The sequence below is a fragment of the Oryzias latipes genome, chromosome 10, assembly GCF_053564925.1.
Source record: "Oryzias latipes strain Hd-rR chromosome 10, Olatipes_Hd-rR_3.1".
Classification (NCBI taxonomy): Eukaryota; Metazoa; Chordata; class Actinopteri; order Beloniformes; family Adrianichthyidae; genus Oryzias; species Oryzias latipes.
In genome coordinates this window covers 19,428,631-19,453,718 of record NC_136246.1, presented here as the reverse complement: position 1 = coordinate 19,453,718, position 25,088 = coordinate 19,428,631, and the positions used below count along the sequence as shown (strand labels likewise).

The window sequence follows — 25,088 nt, the reverse complement described above, 5'->3', positions numbered from 1 at the left end:
TCCTGCTAGGCTACTACTAGCTCCGCCGCAGAGCTCTTTGATGTATGCCGGCATTTGGGCAACTGGCAGGTCTATTGACAGACAGCTGAGCTAGTTTAGGGTCCAATAGGAATAATAATATTCAGGACTTGTCTTTTATTAACTTTAGCAGTCAGTCCCTTTACATTCGAAGACTATTAGGCTACATGCTAACTAGCCGATCATTTGTCCTGTTATTAATTTACGTCATAGATTTACAGCAGATACCTTCACATTTCTGTCTGTCTGTGTCTCATTACATTGCATTGAAGACACGGAGGATGTTTAAAGAACAAATTTATTTATCTTAAAAAGCACAAAAGCATCCATCGTATTCACGTTCATTCACATCATCCTGATGGTATGCCTTCCGTCATCTTGCTGCAAAAGCCGCTTCCTGCCGCTACTTCCGTGTCTCTGTGAGCATTCAATAGGGGTAAAAATAAAAGCAAGAATGGTCGATCTGTTATTGTCTCGATGAAAATCTGAAAAATATCATATTAAGCTGGCTGCTTCACCTAATGCACTTACCTTTGGCTCGTAGCATAACAACCATAGCAGTACGTCACGTTTCCTAGCATGCTTAGCGGCCAATCATTGGTCTTGTTACACCTCGGTTACAGGGACATGGTGATTGGCCAATGATTGGCTGCAAAGCGGCGGCGTAAAGAGAGCATATCCGCGTGAATGACTTATGACGTAAACAATTATTGCGTTCGAACGGATTAATTATTGCGTTCGCACGACTTAATCATTTCGAGGGAACGGAATAGTATTTCGAGGGAACGCAATAGTATCTTGTGGGAACGGAATAGTATTTCATGCGAACGAGATATTAATCTGTGGGAACAAGATATATTTTAATATCCTAATGTCAGGACACGGACATTTTCAATTTTCTTAAATAAATAGAAAAAAAAATATAATAGGATGTCAGAAGAACTGCTGATGCTAAATAAAAATGAATAGATTCTTCCAAAGCCTCTTTGTGGAATTTTTTTTATCAAAGATTTTATGTTTCTAAATTTGCTGAATTATATCTGCAAAGATTTGAAACTTTTGTGAGTCAATGTTCCAACAAAACCACAATGATTGCTTAACCCTTGTGCTATCTTAGATGACCCCATCCTTGCATTGATATGTTCTTCCTACCATGACAAAGGTGGATAAAGGTGGAGAGATTTCATGTAATCCATGGACACCAGTGAGGTTCACAACTCATTGAAGAAAAAAGGTTCAGAGCACTGTCTAGTGGGTCTAGATGACCCAATTCCCAATGTTAAAGTGCTTAGGATAGCACAAGGGTTACACCATCTTTCTGACAGTGATGAACAATGAAATAATAAAGTTTGATAATAGTTGAAAAATTAAATAATTTGCAACATTTGAAAGTATTTGCTGTTTGTATTTACGCTGTCATATAATAAATGGAAGGTTAAGGTCAACAAATATGCTTTATTTCCAAGTGCATGCATACATATTAATGAATCATCAGCATACATTTGTATATGAAGTATAAATTGGTACATTTGTGTAAAAAACCTGTCAGATGAATAAGAATAAAACCAGTTAAGAACTGTGACAGAAAAACCAACCCAAGATTTCAGATGTAACAAAATTGAGAGGTCATCTGTATCAAATGCTGCACTGAGATCTAAAAGAACTAAAATGGATAATTTTCCAGAGTACGCAGCAATTAAAAGGTCATTCATTTCAGTCAGACAACTCTTGCAGTAGTAATAATATTTATTTTTCACATCTTTTAGTTTGCTTTCACATACTTTGTTGCTTTCACATTCTTTGACATTCACCTTCCTTTAAGTTAGGATTCACTTTCCTCCAAGTAAGCATTTTCCATTCCTTCAAGTTAGCATTTCACTTTCCTTCAAGTTAGCATTTCACTTTCCTTCAAGTTAGCATTTCACTTTCCTTTAACTTTGCATTTCACTTTCCTTTAACTTTGCATTTCACTTTCCATTTCACTTTAGTTTGGCATAGAACTCCGTGCAATTCCAAGAGACAAATTTCCATAAACTTTTGGGTAATAACTACCCCTAACGGAGCTCACAGGTGTAAGCCGGGGAGGAGGGTGGGGCAAAGAAAGCAGTGCTGCAGTAAAGAAGGATGAACAACTTACACACCTGGACTTAAATAGGATGCTGCACAGGTGAGTTGATTAACTGACCCACCCTAGGGGAGTGCCCTAAGTAAAAGCCTGCCTGAGTTGCCCGAATCATAGCCACTATGATTCAGCTACAGTTGAAAGAGATGTGTTCATTAGGAACAGTATATGTGGGAGCTAACGGATCCATCTATGTCTTTAAAATATCTAACTGGCATAATGTCCAGAGAGCAATGGGATGGTTTCATTTTATGAACAGTCTCAGAAAGAGTGTTGAGGGAGATTGACTGAAAAGCTTCAAAGACCACTGTGGGCCTCACAGGTGGATTTGGCTGAATAGGAGGTCACCAAGATCTGATGATGGATATCTGGGACCTAATGTTATTAATCTTGTTAATAAAATGATTTGCAAATTGTGCACAGATTACTGGGAAAGTCGGTAAATTGCTAGTAGGTGGGGTTTCACTTATCTGATTTCTGACCTTAAAAATTACCCTGGGATTACTTCTATTAGCTTCTATTAATTGCGAGAAATAGTCTAATCTTGTCTTTTTCATTTGACAGTTAAAATTATTCATGTGATGTTTCAGGATTTCCATGTCCACAGTTGATTTAGAAGCTTTCCACTTGCTCTCAGCTCTGTGACAGATTTTTTCCAAGTTGCGAATACTGTCAGTTATCCAAGGCAAGGATCTATTTTGGACTTTTCTCAACCTGAAAGGGGCAATTTGGTGTAGGACTTTAAATTTGATTAAATACTGTTTGCTTTAGGATTTAAAACCCAAGGGGCCAAGAAAACATTTCCAAATTTTGCCGCAGTAGATGAGTTGAAGACACGAGTAAATGAAATTAGGCTTAGACTGAGGAGGATTATCATTTAGCTCTAGAGAAAATAAAATCCACTTATGGCCAGACATGATAAAATCAATACATGTTACATTGGAGACTGAGATCCCACATGTCAAAGTAATGTCTAGTGTATGACTTTTGAAATGGGATGATATAGTAGGCTACATATATAGCATTTAGCCTACAAGCCTTCAGATGTAAATTGACTGGTAAAGAGTATGTTAATAAAAGACAAGTCCTGAATATCATTATTTCTATTTGACCCTTAACTACAATATCAGCTGGCTGTCTGTCTACCGGCCAGCCGGCTGCCCGAATGCCTGCATGACAAGTAAAAAAGCTCCACGGCGGGCCGGAGCTCGTAGGAGATTCGACCGATGTGGCGAAGCAGCAAACTTGGGCATCCTAAATCTTATGATATTTTTCTTATTTTGGTTGAGACAACAATATATCGATCATTCTTGTTTTTATTTTTCCCCTCTAGAACAAATGTGGGTCACAGAGACAGGGAGGTAGCGGCAGAAAGCGGCTTTTGCAGCAGGATGTATGTGTACGAATCCATGTATGTATGTGAATGAATCCAGACATGAAAACGTGATCACCGATGCTTCTGTCCTTTTTAAAATAAATACATTTGATCTCTAAATATCTTCCATGCAATGTAATGAGACACACAGACAGAAATGTGGAGGTATCTGCTGGAAATCCAAATATTGCTCACATCCATGTTTATGAATGACTTATGTCGTGAATAATTATTTCATTCGCACAAATTAATTAATGGGTGGGAACGGAATATTATTTTGTGGCAACAAGATACAAATTGGTTCGCACTACTTAATTATTGCTTGGGAACGTGATATTATTTTGTTGGAGCAAGATATTAATTTGTGGGAACGAGATATTTATTATTTTATCCATGTCAGGTCAAGGGCTCAGTATATTGTCTGAACAGCATATGTAAGGGTAAGAAATAAATGTTGCCAAATTTGTAACACACCCATATATTTTGGTATGTTATCTTTTATCATGTTATCATGTAATCAGTGATGCTCATGATTATAGAACAGCACTCAGCCTACTGAAGAATGTACAGTAGTGGAAAACGCTCCTCTGAGCCTCCCTTAGGGTTAGTGCCGGTGCAAAACCCATGCAGGGAAAGTCAAGCAGGTTCGAGCTTTAGCTTATATGCTGAAAGACAAATGAAAGGAGCGCGTCATAGAAACTTAAAAGTGACAGACAGCAGTTCTCACAAGCAGAATCATGATGTCATTAAATGCGGTTTATTAAACATTAGATCCATTTCCTCCAAGTCCCTCTTAGTCAACGAGTTAATTACTGATAGAAACCTTAGTCTTTTAGCCTTAACAGAAACTTGGCTCCATCAGGATGACTATGTTAGATTGAATGAAGCAACCCCCCCCCACTTATGCTAACTATCAGAAATCCAGGATTTCAGGGAAAGGAGGGGGTTTGGCAGTAATATCACAGTCTAGCTTACTTCTCAGCCCTAAAGTTAAAAATGCTTATAATTCATTTGAAAACATCACATTGTCTTTAAGTCACCCAAACAGGAAAACTCCAAAGCCTGTTTTACTCATAATTATTTATCGCCCCCCCGGCCCATATTCAGAATTTTTAACTGAGTTTTCCGACTTCCTATCGACTATTGTCTTAGATTCTGATCAAACTATAATATTAGGGGATTTTAATATTCATGTTGATGACCCCAGTGACTGCCTAGGAAAGGCTTTTGCAGCTTTATTAGATGATGTTGGTTTCACCCAAAGTGTGAATGAACCCACTCACTGTCATAAGCACACCCTGGACCTTGTTCTAACCTATGGTATAGAGATCAGCCAGCTGAGTGTCCTTCCTCTTAACCCCATCATTTCTGATCACTTTCTGATTACCTTCCAGTTTACACTGGAACATCCTTCTGCTCCAGTGAATAAGAAACAGCTTAGAAGAACCTTAACTGACCGTTCTGTGTCTGAGTTTAAACACACAGTTCAGCCAGTACTTAGTGATATTCTGAGAAAATACTCTGAGACCAGCTCCCATATTATCAGTCCTAATATAAATGACCACTTTGTTAATGATGCCTTACAAGCTCTCAGGAGTACACTCGATGTTGTTGCCCCCTTGAAACCTAAGTTCGTCAGACAAAACCGAGTAGCACCGTGGTTTAACGCTGAAACTCGTTCTCTTAAACAAGAAACCCGTAAGTTGGAAAGGGAATGGCGCCGCTCCGGTTCAGAGCAGTCTCTGAATACCTGGAAACATAGCCTTTTAAATTATAAAAAAGCCCTGCGTAGAGCTAGAAGCCAGTACTATTCAACCTTAATATCAGAGAATGGAAATAATCCAAGATTTCTTTTTAGCACTATAGCTAAATTAACTCACATTCAGAGCTCAGTAGAACCACATGTTCCTGTTTCTCTCAGCTCTGATGATTTTCTTACATTTTTCGACAGTAAAATCTCAAATATTAGACATAAGTTAAATCAAGTTATTCCTACTATCAGCCCAGAGCAGGCTGAAGCGGTAGAAGTGGAGGCATCCATAGAAACCTCTGTAACATTAGACTGCTTCACTGCTGTGGATCAAGCGGAAATAACATCAATTATTACGTCCTCCAAATCCTCAACGTGTCTGTTAGACCCAATTCCCACTAGACTTTTTAAAGAAACTTTTCCCCTAATTAATGATCCCATATTAACAATGATAAATGCCTCTCTGGAAACGGGTTACGTGCCACAGTCTTTTAAATATGCAGTTGTTAAACCTCTTCTGAAAAAGCCCAGTTTGGATCCTAGCATCTTGGCCAACTATAGACCAATATCAAACTTGCCCTTTATTTCTAAAATCCTAGAAAGAGTTGTAGTTAAGCAGCTTTACTGCCACCTACAGGACAACAGCCACTTTGAAGACTTTCAGTCGGGGTTTAGACCTCACCACAGTACGGAAACTGCACTAGTTAGAGTCTCTAATGACTTGTTATTGGCCTCAGAAAAGGGACTACTTTCTATTCTGGTCCTGTTGGACCTCAGTGCAGCCTTTGACACTATCGACCACGGTATTTTACTCCATAGATTAGAGCAGGACATAGGGATCAGAGGATCTGCTCTCCAGTGGTTTAAATCCTATCTGTCCGATAGGTATCAGTTCGTTAATGTAAATGGCCATTCCTCTCAGTGCACTCGAGTCAACTATGGAGTCCCACAGGGCTCAGTCTTGGGACCGATCCTGTTTACGCTTTATATGCTACCCCTAGGAAACATAATCAGGAAACACAGCATTAATTTTCATTGTTATGCCGACGATACACAGTTGTATTTATCCATGAAGCCTGACCAGAATGACCAGATAGAGAAACTGAACGCCTGCATCAGTGACATCAAGACCTGGATGACAATTAATTACCTCCTCTTGAACCCAGAAAAAACTGAGGTCATTATACTTGGTCCTAAAAACCTCAGAGATGCTCTGTCTGCTCAGATAGTCTCCCTGGATGGCATAAGTATAGCCCCCAATTCCACAGTTAGAAACCTTGGGGTTTTACTTGACCAGGATTTATCATTTAAGGCTCACATATCTCAGGCGTGCAGAACTGCCTTTTTTCACCTGCGGAATATTGCTAAGATCAGAAATATACTTTCTAAGAGTGATGCTGAAAAACTCATCCATGCATTTGTTACGTCGAGGCTGGATTACTGTAACTCCTTGTTAGCAGCGTGTCCTAAGAGTTCCTTAAGAAGTCTCCAGCTTGTTCAGAACGCAGCAGCTAGATTGTTAGCTGGAACCAGCAGAAGAGATCACATCACTCCTGTGTTAGTTTCGCTCCATTGGCTCCCAGTTGATTCCAGAATCAAGTTCAAGATCCTCCTGTTAACCTACAAGGCCTTACATGGAATGGCCCCGTCCTATATTAAGGACCTCATAGTCCCTTACCATCCAATGAGAACACTTCGCTCGCAAAATGCAGGACTGCTTGTGGTTCCTAGAATTAGTAAAAGTACGGTTGGAGGTAGAGCGTTTAGCCACCAAGCCCCTGTCTTATGGAATAAACTCCCAGCTCATGTAAGAGAGGCAGATTCAGTTTCTACATTCAAAGTTAGACTGAAACATTCCTCTTTGCACAGGCTTATTGTCAGACTAGTTAGCATTCAGAGATTATTTAACTTAATGTTAATGTGTCTAAATTAAACTTAATAACAATAACTATTTGTCATAAAAGGCTGCTAGAAGTTGAAGCTGGGGTAACTATGGTGCTCCGGGGTTCTGTCCTCTTTTATCTTCTACTTCTACCCTTCCTCTCCTCTATTCTTGATCATCATTTATCATTTAGTTCTCCATGCCTCTGTTTGGTGCAGTGGGATTCATGTATTGTCCCTCTTTTCCTCTCCCCTCCTGGGGAGTGGGAGTGCTTCCAGACTCCAGTTGGCTCATCTGTGCTCCTGTTCCTGACCGTTTACCTCGCCTTTGCTCCCGCTCCTACACCTGGCTGTGGATCCTGCCTCTGGCTCATCTCTGGCTCGTCTCTGCTCTGTGCCTGACCGAGTACCTCGTCTCTGCTCCTGCTCCTACACCTGGCTGTGGTTCCTTTCTCAGCACGACTCGCGCCTTTGACTGTCCCCACAACCACGACTGGATGAAGCTCGTCTGCTGGACTTTAAATATGTAGTCGTAGATTTAGATAAGTTAATTCTTCTCTAAGAGTTCTGGTACATCGCCTGTCCGTCCTGGGGGAGGATCCCTCCTTCATGTGGGCACCCCTGAGGTTTCTTCGTTTTTTCCGGAATCCGGTTTTTTTGGGAGTTTTTCCTTACCGCGAAGGGGGGTCTAAGGGCAGGGATGCCAGTATAGCTTAGTCAGTTTGTTTGTTAATTTTTGTATTTTCCTATTGAACTCTTTGTATTCATGATCCTTTTGAGTTCATGTTTTACTTCGAAGCCCATCGAGACGACTGTTGTTGTGATTTTGGGCTATACAAATAAAATTGAATTGAATTGAATTGAATTGGAGTCGGCAGAATAGGAGGTCACCAAGATCTGGTAATGGATATCTGGGACCTAATGTTATTTATCTTGTTAATAAAATGATTTGCAAATTGCTCACAGATTATTGGGAAAGTTGGTAAATTGCTAGTAGGTGGGGTTTCACTTATCTGATTTCTGACCGTAAAAAGTACCCTGAGATTATTTCTATTAGCATCTACTAATTGCAAGAAATAGTTTGATCTTGTCTTTTTCATTTGACAGTTAAAATTATTCATGTGATGTTTCAGGATTTCCATGTCCACAGTTGATTTAGAAGTGTTCCACTTGCTATCAGCTCTGTGACAGAATTTTTTTCCAAGTTGCGAATACTGTCAGTTATCCAAGGCAAGGATCTATTTTGGACTTTCCTCAACCTAAAAGGGGCAATTTTGAAATTAGGCTTAGACTGAGGAGGATTACCACTTGGCTCTGGAGAAAATGAAACACACTTATGGTCAGACATGATAAAATCAATACATGTTACATTGGAGACTGAGATCCCACATTTTAAAATAATGTCTAGTGTATGACTTTTGAAATGGGATGATACAGTAGGCTACATATAGCATTTAGCCTACTAGCCTTCAGATGTAAATTGACTGGTAAAGAGTATGTTAATAAAAGACAAGTCCTGAATATCATTATTACTATTTGACCCTTAACTACAATATCCGCTGCCTGTATGTCTACCGGCCAGCCGGCTGCCTGAATGCCGGCATGACATCAAAAGAGCTCCACGGCGGGCCGGAGCTCGTAGGAGCTATGTCCGATGTGGCGAAGCAGCAAGCTTGGGCATCCCAAAATCTTATAATATTTTTCTTATTTTCATTGAGGTTATAATAATATATCGATCATTCTTGTTTTTATTTTTCCCCTCTTGTACAAATGTGGGCCACAGACACACGGAGGGTGCTGCAGAAAGCAGCTTTTTCAGCAGGATGGAGTGCGTATGTGAATGAATCCAGACATGAAAACGTGATTACCCATGCTTCTGTGCTTTATAAAATAAATACATTTAATCTCTAAACATAATCCGAGTCTTCCATGCAATGTAATGAGACACACACAGACAGAAATGTGAAGGTATCTACTGGAAATCCAAATATTGCTCACATCCGTGTTTTTGAATGACTTATGTCGTTAATATTTATTTCGTTCACACAAATTGATGGGTGGTAACAGAATATTATTTTGTGGCAACAAGATATAATTTGGTTCGCACATCTTAATTATTGCTTAGGAACGAGATATTATTTCGTGGGAGCAAGATATTAATTATTTTATCCATGACAGATCAAGGGCTCAGTATATTGTCTATCCTGTATATTTTTGTAGGGGTAAGAAATAAATGTTGCCAAATTTATAAATGTTGCCAAATTTGTCATACACCCCCATATATTTTGGGTATATCTTTTATAATGTTATCAGTGAGGCTCATGATTATAGAACAGCACTCAGCTTACTGAAGAATGTACAGCAGTTCTTCTGTCTCACCACAAGGGGGAGATTTCCTTTATGGAGCGGGCCAGAAGAGCTGCTGAGCCTGTTTAATGGGACTCGGAGACAGAAATTGACTGTGTGCTGCTTGTGTTCCAGCTGCTCACTAAAAGCTAACTTAAAAAAAAAAACATTTGTCCGGGTCATCCTTTCAAGTGTGCTACAAACACTGGTTTCGGAAATGGGATCAGCTGTGCTGTTGAAGAGCAGAGATCGGAGGACAACACACAAAGATGGAGTTGGAGGAACTACAGGACCAGCTGAGTGAAGTTCTGCTGCAGCTAAAGCTGGACCAACTGCAAGAGGGGTGTTTTCAAGCAAAAATCTCAACTGAAAAACAAAGCATACGCTGATTAGTCAAGCAGTTGACACTGCAATGGAAAATGAAGATGAGGAGGTAGCACATACATATTTGGACCGCTTAATTAAACATGCAAATGAAGTGAAAGAGACAGCTAAACGAAAGTTAGTGATGATACCAATCAAGATGCAGCTGCCTAAACCAGTCTGAAAGAGCAGCATGCAGCTTTAAAGCTGATTTTTCAGACTGCAAGCAAGAAATTAGAGGAAGAGATATCAAGGCTAACGAACAAAACGTCCTCCCAAGCACAAAGCAATCATTCAAGTTTTGACTTTACTGGTCCAACAGCAGTGCTACCTGAACTGACAATGACTGTTGGCCCTGTCGTGGGGGGTAGGGGGGTCTCCATGGGAGAGGTGGAGGGCCCACTATCGGCACAGGACCGTGGAGGTTTAACGGGTTGGGGTCTCCGCTGAGGCTGGTTGGCAGTGAGAACCGAGGACCAAGAGACAGAGCTCTCCAAGGGCCAGTGCCTGGGGGCGGGGGCATGGGCTTGCTCGGGGGGGGGGCTGTTTGACCACCGGGGGACAGTCTACCAGCAGTCCCCGACTTACCCCCTTCCTCATATAATCTCTTAATAGGGTGATGGGGGTTCAGCCTGCAATTAGGACCCCCCCTTCCCCCTCTGAGTTTTTATTGCACTTTAGACATGTAGGACCCTTGGTGGGGGGGTGCTTGGACATCACTGTGAGTAATCTGGAGATGTCCCCTCAGTGCCCTACCCGCCAATTTTAACTGCACCCCCTTAGTACACACACCTTTTACCCCTAAAATACACACTCCAATACAAACACACATACATGCACTCACACACCCTCACAAACACACGCACATGCCTTTCACAAGGAAGGTGGGACCTCGGATCCTCTGTCCCCTACAACATCCCTGGTATTGGGCCCTCTGCAACGGCGGTCGTGTCCCTTGGGTGCTGGCTTCCTGGGCCCAGCAGCCCTCTTTCCACGCAGGGAGAGGGATCCCTGAGTTCTCTGGCAAGACCAAGAGCCGGGGATCACATCACATCACATCTGAGCCTGGGGGTGTCCGTGTCCCTGTGGTGTGGGTTCTGGTCCTTGCCCTTGAGGGTTGGGCCTTGACAAATTTCCAACTGTGGGCAAGCCTGGTCGGGCCATGTTTAAAACACTTCCTGGGCTCCTCCTCCTACCCTGGGTGTCCTCCTCCTGGACGGGGGCGGCTGGCCCCTGCCTTACTCTCTCCTGGACCAACCGTGGGCCGGGTGGGTGGCTGCCTGGAACGTGGGGCGGATCACCCTTGGGGGTTCCTGACTCGTACCTGGGGTTTGGGTGGTGGGATTCCCAGAACTCCTGGGTGGTGATGAGGTGCTTGTCTGGGGCTGTGGGCACTCTTCTGGGGCGGGGTCCCGCGTTGGGCCCTCCCGGTGCGGCGGGGGGGCTGCTCTCCTGGCTGGGCTGGAGCTTGCACTTTCTCTCCCCCTATGCCTCCCTGCTCTCGCTGCTGCTGGTGTGGGGGTGGCTGGGCACTCTCCCTCCTTCTTTTTACATTCCATCATCCACTTCAGAAGAACATAAACACTCACTTGCGCACAGGTGTTAGCTCACCTTTGCACTAATATTTTGTGTGATTGAATGAAATATTTTACACTAGTACTAGGTATGCGTGTGGGAACATTATTTGTATTGTGTACATGTTGACATGTGAACGTTTTTGGAGCCAACAGGTATGTTTATAACATTTGAGTGTATGAGTGGACAGGCCCCGCCCTTATAGACTTGTAGTACATCTGAACCTCACAATAATGATTATAACCATCCAGAAACTTGTTGCTTTATGCTGCTTCATGGTGTCCCCCCTCCCCAATTATCACCCTCCTACCCCCTCCCCTCTCTAACATCCCTCTCTGTTATTCCCTCCTTTCCTTTTGTGTTCGGTCCAACACATTTTCATATATGATTAAAATGAATAAAGTTTGGCCTTGATTACAAAAGGGGTTTATTCAGACATACCTCTGGTTTGTCAGAAGATTCATAACCCCTGTTGTTAAAGTAAAATATGTCCAACACAAGAGGCCTTCAACTCTCATCTGTTTGCCCAGCTGTTGGACAGGACAAGTTAAAAAAATAAAATAACAATAAAAATAAAAGGTGGCAGGATTTCTTTGCCGTTAACAAAGGCACGTTCTCCAACAAAGAACGGCAGCTTGTTCTTCCTCCTGGCTTCTCAACGGCCGGCCACAGTCGGTTTCTCCGGTCGTGGCTCTGAAGCGTGGAAATTCTGTTGGAATGAAAGATGGTTTCCAATTCAAGCCAAAGATTTACTACCCTAACAATATTTCTAATGCAGATTTCCGGGCTCAATCAATTTCCCTGAATGCTTTTTATTACAGCATGTTTAAATAAAAAAAGCTAATCTAAATAAATAGTTGAGGCCACTCATTCTGAGCTCTCCCCACTCTCTCTGTCTATTGGGTGGGTGCACAGCCATGACAACCGTTGTTGCAGTCCAAAAAAAGAGGATTTGATCATTCAAACTTAGATTTTCCTTTTCCTAATAATTATATGTATTTGTTATTGTAATGCAGGAGGAAAGACTCGGACTAAAGACAAGTACAGGGTGGTGTACACGGACCACCAGCGACTAGAACTGGAGAAGGAGTTTCAGTATAACCGCTACATCATGAAGTTACTTTTAGCCACAACTTATTGGCTTCCTGTCTGAAATTTGTTTATGTGTTATCAGGAAACCACATTGGAAACTGTACATGTACTTTAGCTGAAAAATCCTCTGCTTTGTATAATGTCTGTCAAACAAAAACTTCATATTTCCTTACTTTGAACATTCTTCCCATTTATCATCTTCACAACACATCTTTTCTTTGCAGTTTTGGTTCCGTCTTTTTTTTAACCTATAATGAAACCAGAAACTAGTTCTTCTTTTTACGTGACAAGCATTTCATTCACATACAGATATATGTGGAAAGTGAATTATTAAAGTGTGAAATATTAACAAAACACAACACAAGATAGCATTTTTTTTCTCAAAAATTTAACCTTATTGGAAACAAGTTCTAAAAAAAGTCATTATAGAACAGTATGGCATTTCTTGCACAAGAAATGGCAAGAATGATTTGGTCAGATGTTATCCCCATAGCGTTTAAGTAAGGGGCGGTCAAAAACTATAGATCCACATCTTTCTTGATAAAATGGATAGATATGATGGTTTATCGCCCAACACCATGTATCTCTGTGGGCACAGATATTGCTTAAGGTGGATATTGAAACAGCTTTTGTCGCAACACTCATGAGATCTATTTAACAAAGAAACAAAAAAAACTCTTGGCTCATTTAAATTCAAGAGGGAACTCCTGCACCAACGGTGTGTCTTAAATAACCAGGACCAGAAAAACAAAGCCAGTACCTCTGTGAAAGATTGGGGCTTGCAGCTATATAAAATTCCATTTAAGGCGGGAAATGTGTGGTAATATGAAAGTTACTAAACACGTAGTGAGTAAAATGTTACAAGAATATACACAATGCAATTGTTGGTGCAATACTTTTCTTTTGAAACAAGTTACTCCCAACATTTTATGAACATGCCTGTACCTTTTTATAGTGTAATGCATGCAAGAGTTATTCGTATTCTCCACCAGAACACCTTACTTCCATCACATCATTGCCTCCTTTGACTCCTTTACCAATTTTTAATCCAGACTCATAACCTTTAATTAAGATGTCCATTTATTTATCGTGTTATTAACATTTTTATTTAAGTAATTTTATTGTGATTTTTTTTTTGTACGATATCCTTGAGTGTTTTGAAAGGCGCTGGTAACCCTTGTGCTATCCTAGGCACTTTAACATTGGGAGTTGGGTCATCTAGAGCAGTGTTTTTCAACCAGTGTGCCGCGGCACACTAGTGTGCTGTGGGAGATGGTCAAGTGTGCTGTGGGAAATTGCCCTCATTAACTAATCTAAAAACATTACCCATCTCTAGGATATCAGCTCTTTGTTCATCCACACAGGCCCTGATAAAACACTGAAAAATTAGGAATATGAAAGATCATAAAATTATTTTTTCTTTGTGTTTATTTGATTCTATTAAAGACATTTTGATAAGAATGACGGTGTGGGTACCGGATCAACTCGTGCTGCCGGATGTTCTCGGGGTCCTTCGACCAATGATGACGTCACCCTACGGCAGTGGTTCCCAAACTGGGGGGCGCGCCCCGAGGTACTGCAGGGGGGCGCGGTGGAGTTTAGAAACAAAGGATTTGTATGTTTGTGTCAGTGTGGGGGGGCTCGAAAATATTCTAATCTTCAGAAAGGGGGGCCCTGCAGGAAAAGTTTGGGAACCACTGACCTACGGTAACACCAGTTGGACTAACTACTTAGCGAGCGATTTTACGTTGTACCGCGATTTAGCTGCAAGTAAAGCTGTTTGCGGGAAAAGTCCCGCCCCTTTAACACTAGAACGTCCGTAGGGCAGCCATTTGGCTTTTCTACCTACAATGTCCAAGGGACAGCCAAGTGGCTGTATTAGTCAAAATTTACATGCCCAAAGAGCAGCCTTCAACATAGTTTGCACATGAACAGCACAGCCATTAGGTTGTTCTCTTCTTTCTCTTTCGGCTTTTCCCATCAGGGGTCGCCACAGCGAATCATCCTTTTCCACCTCACTCTATCATGGACATCTTCTACCCTAACAATTGTTCTTCTACCCTAACAGGTTGTTCTATTGGCATGCAAAAAGGACAAGCCAAGTTGCTGCGCAAGTTTTCACTATTTCCCACTATTTCACTATATATTTATTGTCACTTCTAGTAAGAGGTCACCACAGTTTGGTGTTTCTTTTTTGGATGAGATTTATTGTTCATGCACAAGAGACACTTCTTTACCGACATAATACTGAAATGTTCAAGCAAACAAATCACGTGGTCAAAGTCATATCTTCAACCCACTACTTGTCTGCACATACTTGGTACTGCCTCAAAATCTCCTTTCTGCATTTGCCACATGGTATACTTGTAGCAATCAACAAGGTTGTTTACTGATTCTGGAAGCTCTCAGTGAATTTTGCCTGGGTTGAAAGTTTGATGCAGTAGGCAACAACAAACCCACAAACATTGGAGATTGCAGGAAACCTGTCAGTCCCAACTTGTTCCATGCACGTGCCCTTGACATCAAAGTGTAAATGGCGCATGATATCTTTCAAGTGGTTTCTGACTATAGTTTTTTTAGATCAGTGGATTTCCCATTTTCGCCAACGATCTTGCATCTTGCGTTTTGCATGGATGGAAGTTTTATCCCCCCCTCACAAGGAGGATGGCAATGAACCCCATTAGTTCAGGGAGGGCCATGAACCAGCTGTCATCTTCTGTCTGACGTTCATGCTGAACAGTACAGTCCCTAATAGTCTGAAGCATGTCCAGAGTGATGAAACACAGGAAACTCTGTAAGCGAGTCGACACCGTACTTCTGACCAAAGCAGTAGGCTCTTCCTCAGCAGTGTAACATTCAATTGTGCTGTGATGGAGAGGCAATGTGATCTGATTTCTGAGGTCTGAGCAATGAAAACCTTCAGCAATGTAAAGATATATGTTGTTTCCCCTTTTTATTTTAATTTTTTTTGTTGAATTCTAGTCGAAACTATAAATTCCAAAACATGTCAAATAGGCCTCCTTTCCCTCCCCAGTCCAAGAAACATGTGGTTAAATTAAATGACTAAATTTCTCATAGGTGTGTATGTGAGTGTGCCTAGTTATTCATCTATGTGGCCCTGCAATGGACTGGTGACCCATCCAGGGTGTACCCCTCCCCAGTTGCTTGTGACTAGCTGGGATGTGCTCCAGCAGACCCCTGTGATCCTGACCAGGATGAGCAGGGACAGAAAATAAATGGATAGACAACTGCTAGAATCAGCAAATGAGAACAAGATGTTCATGAAATCTTATCAAAAGAAATATCAGTCTGAGTCCAGCTGAAGGAATATCTCCTCTCCCTCAGAGTCAAATGGGTTGACTTGCTCCAGGATCATTTTCAATGTCTGCTCAGGGTAGTAAAAATAAGGCATCTTGGTTTTTCAGTTGACAAACTGGGAGTCAAAGTTTGTCAGAGCTTGGAGGCTCTTTTGAAGCAGAAAAAACCTCCCCCACCCTGATCTGAGTAAAGAATGTGGTTAGCTAGGACATGTCTTCATCCAGATGATCAGGTAGTTGGTGCTGCATTTACAAATGAAAGGTGGCTAATGAAGGCTGTTGAATTAAGGCCCGTACACACCGGGACGAATATTCGCCAGGCGTTATTCGCCAGCGTTTTTCGCCACGTCTTTTGTGTTCACACCCAGGCGATTTTCGCTGCCGATGAGGCGAGCGAACATGCAATTTCCTTCCCTGACATTAGATGGCGCTTAATGTAAACAGAAATACTCCTGTACACAAGGTGGCGCTGCGCAACTTTACGATTCTTAAAGTCGCTTTTCACTCAGAAGAAGAGAGCAAGTATTTACGCGCTTGTCAGAATCATACAAAGAAAACATGAATATTTCAAGCATCAGTAGCTCCAACTGGTACTTGGTTCGGGGATATTTAAGAATGTCCGTCATTATTTCTTCGCGGCAGTGTAGACACTACTTGGCGTCTAACTTCTTCGCTGGTATGTGGGCTCAGCAAGGCAGTTTTGTGTTTGAGCGCCCCCAAGTTGTGTTTTACTGTAACTTCAGAAGCTCCAGACACGTGTGCAAAAGCGCCATTCTCATTGGTCGAATAGATTTCGACGCGACGCGTCGGAAAAAAAAAACGAACCCGAGGCGTTTTTTTTTTTTGACGCTTTGGCGCTTGGCGTTTTTTCGCCTCGGTGTGCACACTCACATTGGTGCCCTTTGTTTAGTCACGAGGCGTTAAACGTCGGCGAAAATCGCCGGCGAAATTCGTCCCGGTGTGAACAGGCCTTTAGTCATTTCGAGCCACCCAGCCATTTGGCTGTGCTCTGGACGCTGCAGGGGGAGTGAAAAATCCTGGGCGTTCTAGTGTTAACCATCTCCACCAATCATTCTTGAAGGCTTAATCACATGTCAGCAGTCTGACCAATCAGAAGTGGTTAAAGCCTTCATTTCCTCGTTCCAATTTAGCTCATAAAGTCGCTCAGTTCTAACAAAAATACCAGCTAAAGCTCGTCTATAGCAGTGTAGCTTTCCACAGAATCGGGTATCAGACCGTGGAAAAAGTGAACAAAACAATGAAGCTCAGAGACGCTAGTCTTTCTGCCCTTTTGGGCAGTTTACACTACATCTGCCTCTCAGGATTTTCAGCCTCTCACACAAAACGTAAAACACAAGTACTCACAAAAAAAGTATCTAAGCTGTTAAAAAGGTAAAGCACTGAATACTAGTGTGTGCCTGATCACCGAAAAACTAGTTATGTCAGGACAATCCTACCAAGCAGCCCATCATAAATGTATTTTATGGCACTTTGAACGCTCTGTATTGCTGTTAAAATTTAACCACAAACTATCACACCAACCGTCTTCAGTAACCTTTGTTTAGAAATGAGTCAACCCTGTAAAAATGCAGTTCTGCATAGCAGGACGTAAAAAAGCAGAAAGAAAAATGTCTGATATATGTTAAGTAAAAATCATAACAGTATAAATATCTTTAAACATTCAAAAGTAATCATAGCAAGTACATTTTTATACAAGCATCAGAACCCCAAAATGTTGCAGAAACTGAATCGGAAGTGTTGGATAATCATTTTTTCATTTTCTTTCTTTCATCTTTAACCCATCAAATTGAATTTCTAATGAATTATTTTCACAATGAACAGTTTTTCTATTTAAACGGGTTCAAGCGAATTCTTAGAAGCTTTAAATTTATCAACAAGACAGGAAATTTGATGGGACTCCCTTTTACTCAGAACACAAAACAAAAAGCATTAAAAATATTTCGATTATTTTTGCTGGTGTCAGAGCCAGATCCAAGATTATGCTGTGGTTTTGTTATTCACTTTATGAGTTAAAATGTAATGGTTTATATGATGTTTTACAAGATGCAGCAATCTGTAAGGTAGATCATTACAGGGAGGTGAAGTAAAGACTAAAAGATTTTATTTTCTAAAATCTGAATCGGGAGGGAATATTTTCTGACATATTTTAAATGATAAATGGCATATTTTAGCACATTATTTTCTTATTCACCAACTAAAAATAGTTTGACCCCAAAACATGAGTCAATTTAAAAACATTTAGTTTAAAAAAAGATCAAAGCTCTCTGTTTATTTGATTTTTTACAAACTACAAATATGAAAATCTGCAAAAACTGCAAACTGTACTTCATTTAATAAAATACATAATAAAACCTGATTAGACTGATCTAATATCTATCATCAGCATGCAAACACTTTCCACAGGAAGTTGCAAAGACTAAAATAGAAAACTTGACTTGATGATAGAAGATCACAAATACAGCATCCCCCCATCATCAGTCAGCCTGCTAATTATTTTTTCAATTCAACATGAAGCTGCAGAATTTGACACTAGCTTTGTTTTTGCTTACTGGCTCCTATTTCACAAAATATAAAGAGCTTGGGAGCAACACAGCATCTTTTAAAAAGTAATTCTCCTCCTCAGTCAATAGATTTCTGAGCTCACTGGCGTCAATATATTTGGGGTCAGAAAAGATGAGCTCAATGCGTTTGGGTTATTTTTACTTAAGAATGAACTAATACTGTGGTTGCAACATTTTGAGATCTGTTCAAAAAGAAACAAAGCCAGAGCTGTCAGAGGAACAAGCTAAATCCTCCACTTTAGAGGATGATTTCTCAAGAGACAATCGTTTCTAAAAATTAGGAAAAAATGTGCAAAAGGTTGAGTGTAATTTATGTGCAAACTATGCATCTATTTTTCTTTTTATGTATTAAAAATACCTTTTAAAAACGCTTTTAAATATAAAGACAAGTTGAGGTTTAATTGTATAAAATAGAAAAAATAAACACAATAAAAACATCCTAATAATTAAACAGAAAAGTGTCCCTCTTCTGCATAATAACTTGCTCTGAAAGCACAAAAAATCTTTTAAAAAAAAAGGTTCATAAAGCTACAAGCAACAAAATTCATCCACTCAAAGGCAAAATCATCTGCTGCTTTCCCTCCTTCTCCCTCTCAGGTCCCCTGTCTTTTTTGGACCATTGCATAAACGCACACATCTGCAGCAGTGTCCATGTGCTGAGGTCGCTCCCTGAACTTGACCTGGCCGTACTCCACATCCACGTCCTCACGTGGTTGTGGTCGCGTCTGTTTTTTGCTCTGCTGTTTCACAATCCTGACATCAGCGTAAATGAGTTCTTGATCCCCCACCTCTCCTGAGGAGCACACACACATATATATATTTATGTGGAATCAGACATCCAAAAAGAAATAACAGTGTTGATTTATACCTTTTCCAATGGGTTTTTTCTTCCTGGTACAAATCATTGCAATTCCAACTAGTAATAAGATTAATAGAGCAGACAGAACACCAACTAGAATGGGTAGATAAGCTGTTGAAGTGAAAAATTGTTCAAACAAGCAGGTTAGAGTCAGAAAATAGGAAATATTTTACTTTAAAAAAATAAAAACAAAAGGTACTTCATGAATCACCTACAGCAGAGAAATATTTCACTTACAAATGTACCAAGGCTCCTCTGTGCCGTGAGTTACATTTTGATTGTAGGCTGTGTTAAAAGTAGAGGTTGTTAGTGACCCTGACTCCTTACCCACAGTGCTTTGTGCTTCTGTTGGTGATGTTGTTGGTTCAACACACAGAGTGTTATTTTCCTTAAACACCCACTTTGATATCTTCGTCCCATTAAAAGTGCAGTTTATGTAAATGAAACCTGTGAGAAAACAAAGTATATGATGTACAGAGTAATCTCAACTTTTCAAAGTTTTTATTCCTCTAACTCACCACAGTTATTGATGTTTATCTCTTTAGAAGCAGAGCTGACGTGGTTCCAGGAGGAGCAGACCAGACGTCCTGAGACGTGTTGTTTCAAAGTGATGATGTTTGTCTGCTTGTTTCCAGAAAGCAGCTCAGCTTCTGTCAGTGACTTTCCATTCAGAGTCCACCTGTACTGAGGACTGCCCCGTCCCTCAGAGGAGCAGGACACCTTCATCTCTCCCTGAGACAAACACTCAGAGACCAGCGAGACGGAGGACACAGGAGCTGAGAAGAACACACACCTTTATTCACAATCTTTCTGATGAAGAGCAGAGATGTGGAAAAACTAAACACTAACTTTGACACTTATTGTGTAGATTGTCCACATACAGTCAGATATTTTTGTATAACTATCACTTAAAATATCAGCTGATAAAAACATATTTACCTTGAACTGATAATTGTAGGGTGTGGATTTTTGTCTGTTTTCCATTTGAATCAAATATTATCAGTCTATATTCACCACTGTCATTCCTGCTCAGGTTATGGATCCAAAATGTTCCATTAGAGGGAAGAAATGAAAATGTATCGTTCATTTTAATATTAGGTGGTCTATCTTTTCTTCCTGTTAGTACTTTCACGTTTTTAGTAAACAACTCGTATTTGCTGCCGTGAGTAAGCGGTTCTATGTATTCTCTTCCACTTTCGGCTTCTCCCATCAGGGGTCGCCACAGCGAACAAGTTGCATGGTAAATTTGGCAATGTTTTACGCCGGATGCCCTTCCTGACGCAACCTTCTCAAACCGGGCTTGGAACCGGCAGAGGTAGAGAAGGGAACAGGGAGCAGCCCGGAGTCGAACCCGGGTTTCACGGACGGAAGGCGCCGCAAACCAGCACGTGTATGCTTAAAACTACTGATGACCAAGTGTGCACCCGAGGTCTAAACTGTAAAAATGAAAGGTGAATTGTAAGAAACTATGGTTTCACAGCGAAATGTTTGATTGTGACGTGGACGCGCGCACCAACATGTGTGGGTGTGTGTGTGTATGTGTGCTCACGGTGTTCGCTCAGCCCGAGAGACGGAGCCGCTCCGTCACATGCGTGAACATGTATGCTAAGAACAAAACATTTATTTTTGAGTTTTATTGTCATATTAATATTAAGTGTGTGAAATCTGGGCTTACAATGACATTTGCTTAACATAGAATTGAAACAAAAACTTGGCATTGAAAAACAAAAGATTTGGGAGTAAAAATAGCGTTAAAAAGCGTAAGAAGAGAAAGCAATCGACTAAAAATGCAGAATAAGTTGGACTTGAATGGCATATTCATTTTATTGAATGTAATTTGTGGTTTAAAATGTAAGTTTTGAATTAACAGTTACAAATATTTTATTTTTCAACACCCACTTTTAGTTTCAATGCCGCGTTAAGCTGGCTGCATAAAGCCATAGTAAAAAAGTACACCAAATGTTTTGGAAACCAGCACATACAAAAATGTCATCAAGGTTTTCCAAATTAAATCACACATTTTTGAAGAATAAGCTTAAAATATTTACAAAACAGAAGTTACAAATGTATATTTGTATGAGAACCAAGGTGTTAAGATGGTAGCGATGAAAACATTTTGCTCTTAAGTCTATTAGGAATCATATTAAAAACAATGACTTTACTCTGCTTGTACAGTATAGTTACAGTCATGTCATAGAAGTCATAAACTTTGTGTAGAACATTTAACTTGAATGTGATACTAGATTATGATTTTGGTTGAATGTTATCGTACAGAACCTGTACACTTGTTAAGAAACGCTGTGAAAGCGTTCTTCTGTGTCTTGCAGCAAACTGTTCAGCTTTCTCAGATTTAATCTTCTTCCACTTGAAATAGACGCCGATTCCAACAAAGGAAACAACAGAAAACAGAAACATCAGACTGCATCTCAGCACGGACGGATCTGCGTGAACTAGAGACACAAAGACGACACAAAATGTTAGATCAACGACCAAGAAAAAGTATTTAAATTATAAAGAAGACTTAAGTAGTTACCAATGTAACATCTATCGATGTTTAATTAGCATTAAAATGGTATGTGGTGGGTACTTGTTTCGCACTTTACTAGCTTCCTTAAAGGCCCAAAGCACTTTACAGTCACAGTCCCATTCACCCATGCACGCACACATTCACACACTGGCTGGGCTGCCGAACACTGGCGCCAACCTCCAACCACCAATGGGAGCAATGGGAGTTTATGTGTTTTGCCCGAGGAGACATAGGTGGGAAAGTTGAGAACTGAACATGCAATCTTCTGATCTGAGGTTGACCGCTCTACCCCTGCACCACAAAAATTGCAATAATGCTGGTCTGGACTTTGGTTCAGCTGATAAGAAGAGATTCTGTTGTGTTTAATTTGAAATATGTGTGATGTAATTTGAAAAAGGTTTTTGGTGTCCGACTCCTTACCCACAGTTCTGTCCTTCTCTGTTGGTGGGCTTTTTGCTGGTTCAAAGCACAGAGTCCTTTTGGTGCAGTTAATAGGAATGAAGCCTGTGAGAAAGCAAAATAATCCATAAACAAAATGATTACAGCAATCAATTTGTTGACTGTTATGTTTTTTATTCCTCTAACTCACCACAGGTACAGATGTTTGTCGAATTAGAAACAGAGCTGACGTGGTTCCAGGAGGAGCAGACCAGACGTCCTGAGACGTGTTGTTTCAAAGTGATGATGTTTGTCTGCTTGTTTCCAGAAAGCAGCTCAGCTTCTGTCAGTGACTTTCCATTCAGAGTCCACCTGTACTGAGGACTGTCCCCTCCCTCAGAGGAGCAGGACACCTTCATCGCTCCCTGAGACAAACACTCAGAGACCAGCGAGACGGAGGACACAGGAGCTGAGAAGAACACACACCTTTATTCACAATCTTTCTGATGAATAGCAGAGATGTGGAAAAACTAAACACTAACTTTGACACTTATTGTGTAGATTGTCCACATACAGCCAGATTTTGGATGTACAATGATCTATTAAATATTAAATGATATATTTACCTTGTATTAACAACCATAAGGTGCGAGGTTCTGCCAATGTTCCATTTGAATCAAATGTTTGAAGTCTATATTCACCACTGTCACTCCTGCTCAGGTTATGGATCCAAAATGTTCCATTAGAGGGAAAAAATGAAGTTCTGTTTTGCATCTCTAGTGGTCTAGATTTTCTAACTTGTAGTAAATTCATGTTTTTAGCTAACAACTGGTATAAATGTTTTTGGGAGAAGTGGTCCATCAGCTGGAGAGAAACAGTTCCTCCCAAAGCTCCATAACACTGAGTTCCATTCTGTCTGCCATCACAGTGGGTCACCACACCTGGAAGATTTGAAAGTTAAGAAAGAAAAAACAAAATATTATACATTATAGCTATTTAAAGTAAGATCACAGCACAGTTATACATAAATCTAAATATAAACATAAACAGATTAAAAGTCTGTTAAAAAAATTTCTAGTTAGTTATTCTTTGAATTTGTTGACTGAATCACTGAAATAAAAAGATCTGTAAAGCAAATATATAAATTCATAAAGTAGTAATGCATGTTTATCTATTTTAGGTTTGAAAAATTAACTTCAATTTTACAACTGTTAGTTTTTGGTCTAAAGAGGCTCTTGATGAAATGGAAGTCCCAGGATTTTTAAAATAAAAGAAACGTTTGCTCTTTAAGAATGTTTTTTGCTAAATACAACCAATAACAAATCATAAATCATAATAATAAATAATCCGGAATGAGATGATCAACTCACCATCAGTGACTGTGATCAGCATCAGCAACAGTCCGATCACAAATGTCATTTCTGCACAGTTCAGTCTGTCGACTCTCCTTAAGCTTTTCTCAGACTTTTACTGAAACCAAAAATATTTATATTTTACTCTGAACAATCTGCAGTGAGTCTTTTCAGTGATGCTGTTGGAGGTGACGGTGTGAACACTTTGACCAGACGAAGGTTCACTCTACTCCTTTTTTTAGACTGACAGGAAGAAAGGAAGTGATCTGAGTTTTACTTCCCCTTTTGGTTGTCAGCAGAAAATGCCTGATGAGAGGGACAGATGGAAATATTCTAAATTTTAAAACATTTCAAATTGAGTTTTAACTATTGAAACTATGGAGAAGCTTCCAGGTGACAGAAATAAAAAAATAAAAAAAATCTGAAAAGGAATATGTAAAACAAATAAAGAATTTACCGAGTAGTTTAACAAGTAGTTAAATTAAAAGGAGAGAATAAACCCCACACCTCAAGATATGCAGAAACTTTGGTAAAAATAATCCAATTTCATGAATTAAGCTGAAAAAATCTTCAAACTTTAGATCAATACAGTGTGTCAAACTTTTATTTTAAATGTGTTGGAAAAATGACCAGAGAATATGATGAGATAATGAGATTATTTACAAAAAAATAGATAAGAACTTAATTTAAATAGTGTGTTTGTGTGAGTTCTGTTAATCTATTGCATTTTATTAGTATTTTGGCCTCCTGTACATAACCTGCTAAAACATTGTTAGATTAAAGACAGTTTAAGGCTTAATAAGGTTATAGTAACGTTTAAGCATCACCTGTGGGTCACGTTAGGATCAAACTCTCCAAAATTAGTAGTAAATGTTTGTGACTGTGGAAAGTATTAATATGCTCATTAGGAGGGTTTATTTTTCCCATTTTGCTGCTTGAGGACATGAATGCACTGAATTGTGCCCCCTTGTGGTTGCATTTTCAGCTTCTGAAAACATTTTTGGCTTTAGAATCTTAGAATCATAAAGATGAAGGATAAGTCCCAGCTAACAAGTGTGATTCACAATGTTTTTAACTGTTGCAAAAGAAAAATTACACGTTAAACCCAAAATGTCTGATTTTTGAAACTCTTTGGTTTAAAGCCAAGAAGATCTACAAGTATCATCAAGTCTTTGCTCCAAACAGGGTCAGGATTCATTTGGTTTTCTTTCTTCTAGTATTAAACCAGAAAAACTTCACATTTTAATCATTATTTTTATGTCAGTGTGCAAAACACTGATCTTTGCGTTTTAGTTTGTGTGAACACATTTCCTTAACAAGTGCAGCACGGTAAGTTATCGGTAAGACATAATGACTTGATGGTGAAAAAAGATAAACTGCTTCCTTTCTAAATGCCAATTAAGATGACATGTTGCTGCTTCTGAACAAGTTTCTGCCTCTTCTTCAAAAAAAAACTGTTCTTTCTTTTTGTAACGTTCTTTCATTGTACACACAATTTATCCAAGTCTAGTTTGACCCAAAAATGTGGTCTATGTTGATAAGCAGAGACTA

General features: G+C 40.0%; 1 protein-coding gene and 1 long non-coding RNA gene across 3 annotated transcripts in view; both read right to left on the bottom strand.

Annotated features, from left to right (window-relative positions):
• Positions 1-25,088, bottom strand: part of LOC144994885 (uncharacterized) — a 63,971-nt gene that overhangs the window by 16,512 nt on the left and 22,371 nt on the right. The window lies entirely within an intron of this gene.
• LOC111948012 (uncharacterized) lies at positions 18,098-24,163 on the bottom strand. 2 transcript variants are annotated; one of them, XR_013658561.1, is made up of 9 exons: positions 23,556-24,163; positions 22,812-23,126; positions 22,397-22,654; positions 22,228-22,311; positions 20,220-21,730; positions 19,799-20,056; positions 19,518-19,727; positions 19,290-19,391; positions 18,098-19,214 (listed from the first exon to the last, which is right to left on the bottom strand). XR_013658561.1 is itself a non-coding variant. In XM_078954236.1 (6 exons), the coding sequence occupies exons 1-6, from the start codon at positions 23,602-23,604 to the stop codon at positions 19,015-19,017; spliced, it is 1,134 nt and encodes a 377-aa protein (XP_078810362.1). In that variant the 5' UTR covers positions 23,605-24,162; the 3' UTR covers positions 18,098-19,014. The 2 variants fall into 2 exon arrangements, 1 of the variants encoding a protein (XP_078810362.1); XM_078954236.1 differs by lacking the exons at positions 19,799-20,056; positions 20,220-21,730; positions 22,228-22,311 and having other exon boundaries at positions 23,556-24,162.

What these genes read in the sequence shown, in the direction of transcription:
- LOC111948012 (XM_078954236.1), bottom strand. Translation starts at nt 23,604, where the DNA reads ATGACATTTGTGATCGGACTGTTGCTGATGCTGATCACAGTCACTGAT. An exon ending in GACAAACATCTGTACCTGTG is followed by an intron (nt 19,728 to 22,396) that starts GTGAGTTAGAGG and finishes GTTTTCTCACAG; the next exon opens with GTTTCATTTACATAAACTGC. An exon ending in AGAGGAGCCTTGGTACATTT is followed by an intron (nt 19,392 to 19,517) that starts GTAAGTGAAATA and finishes TCACTTCAACAG; the next exon opens with CTTATCTACCCATTCTAGTT.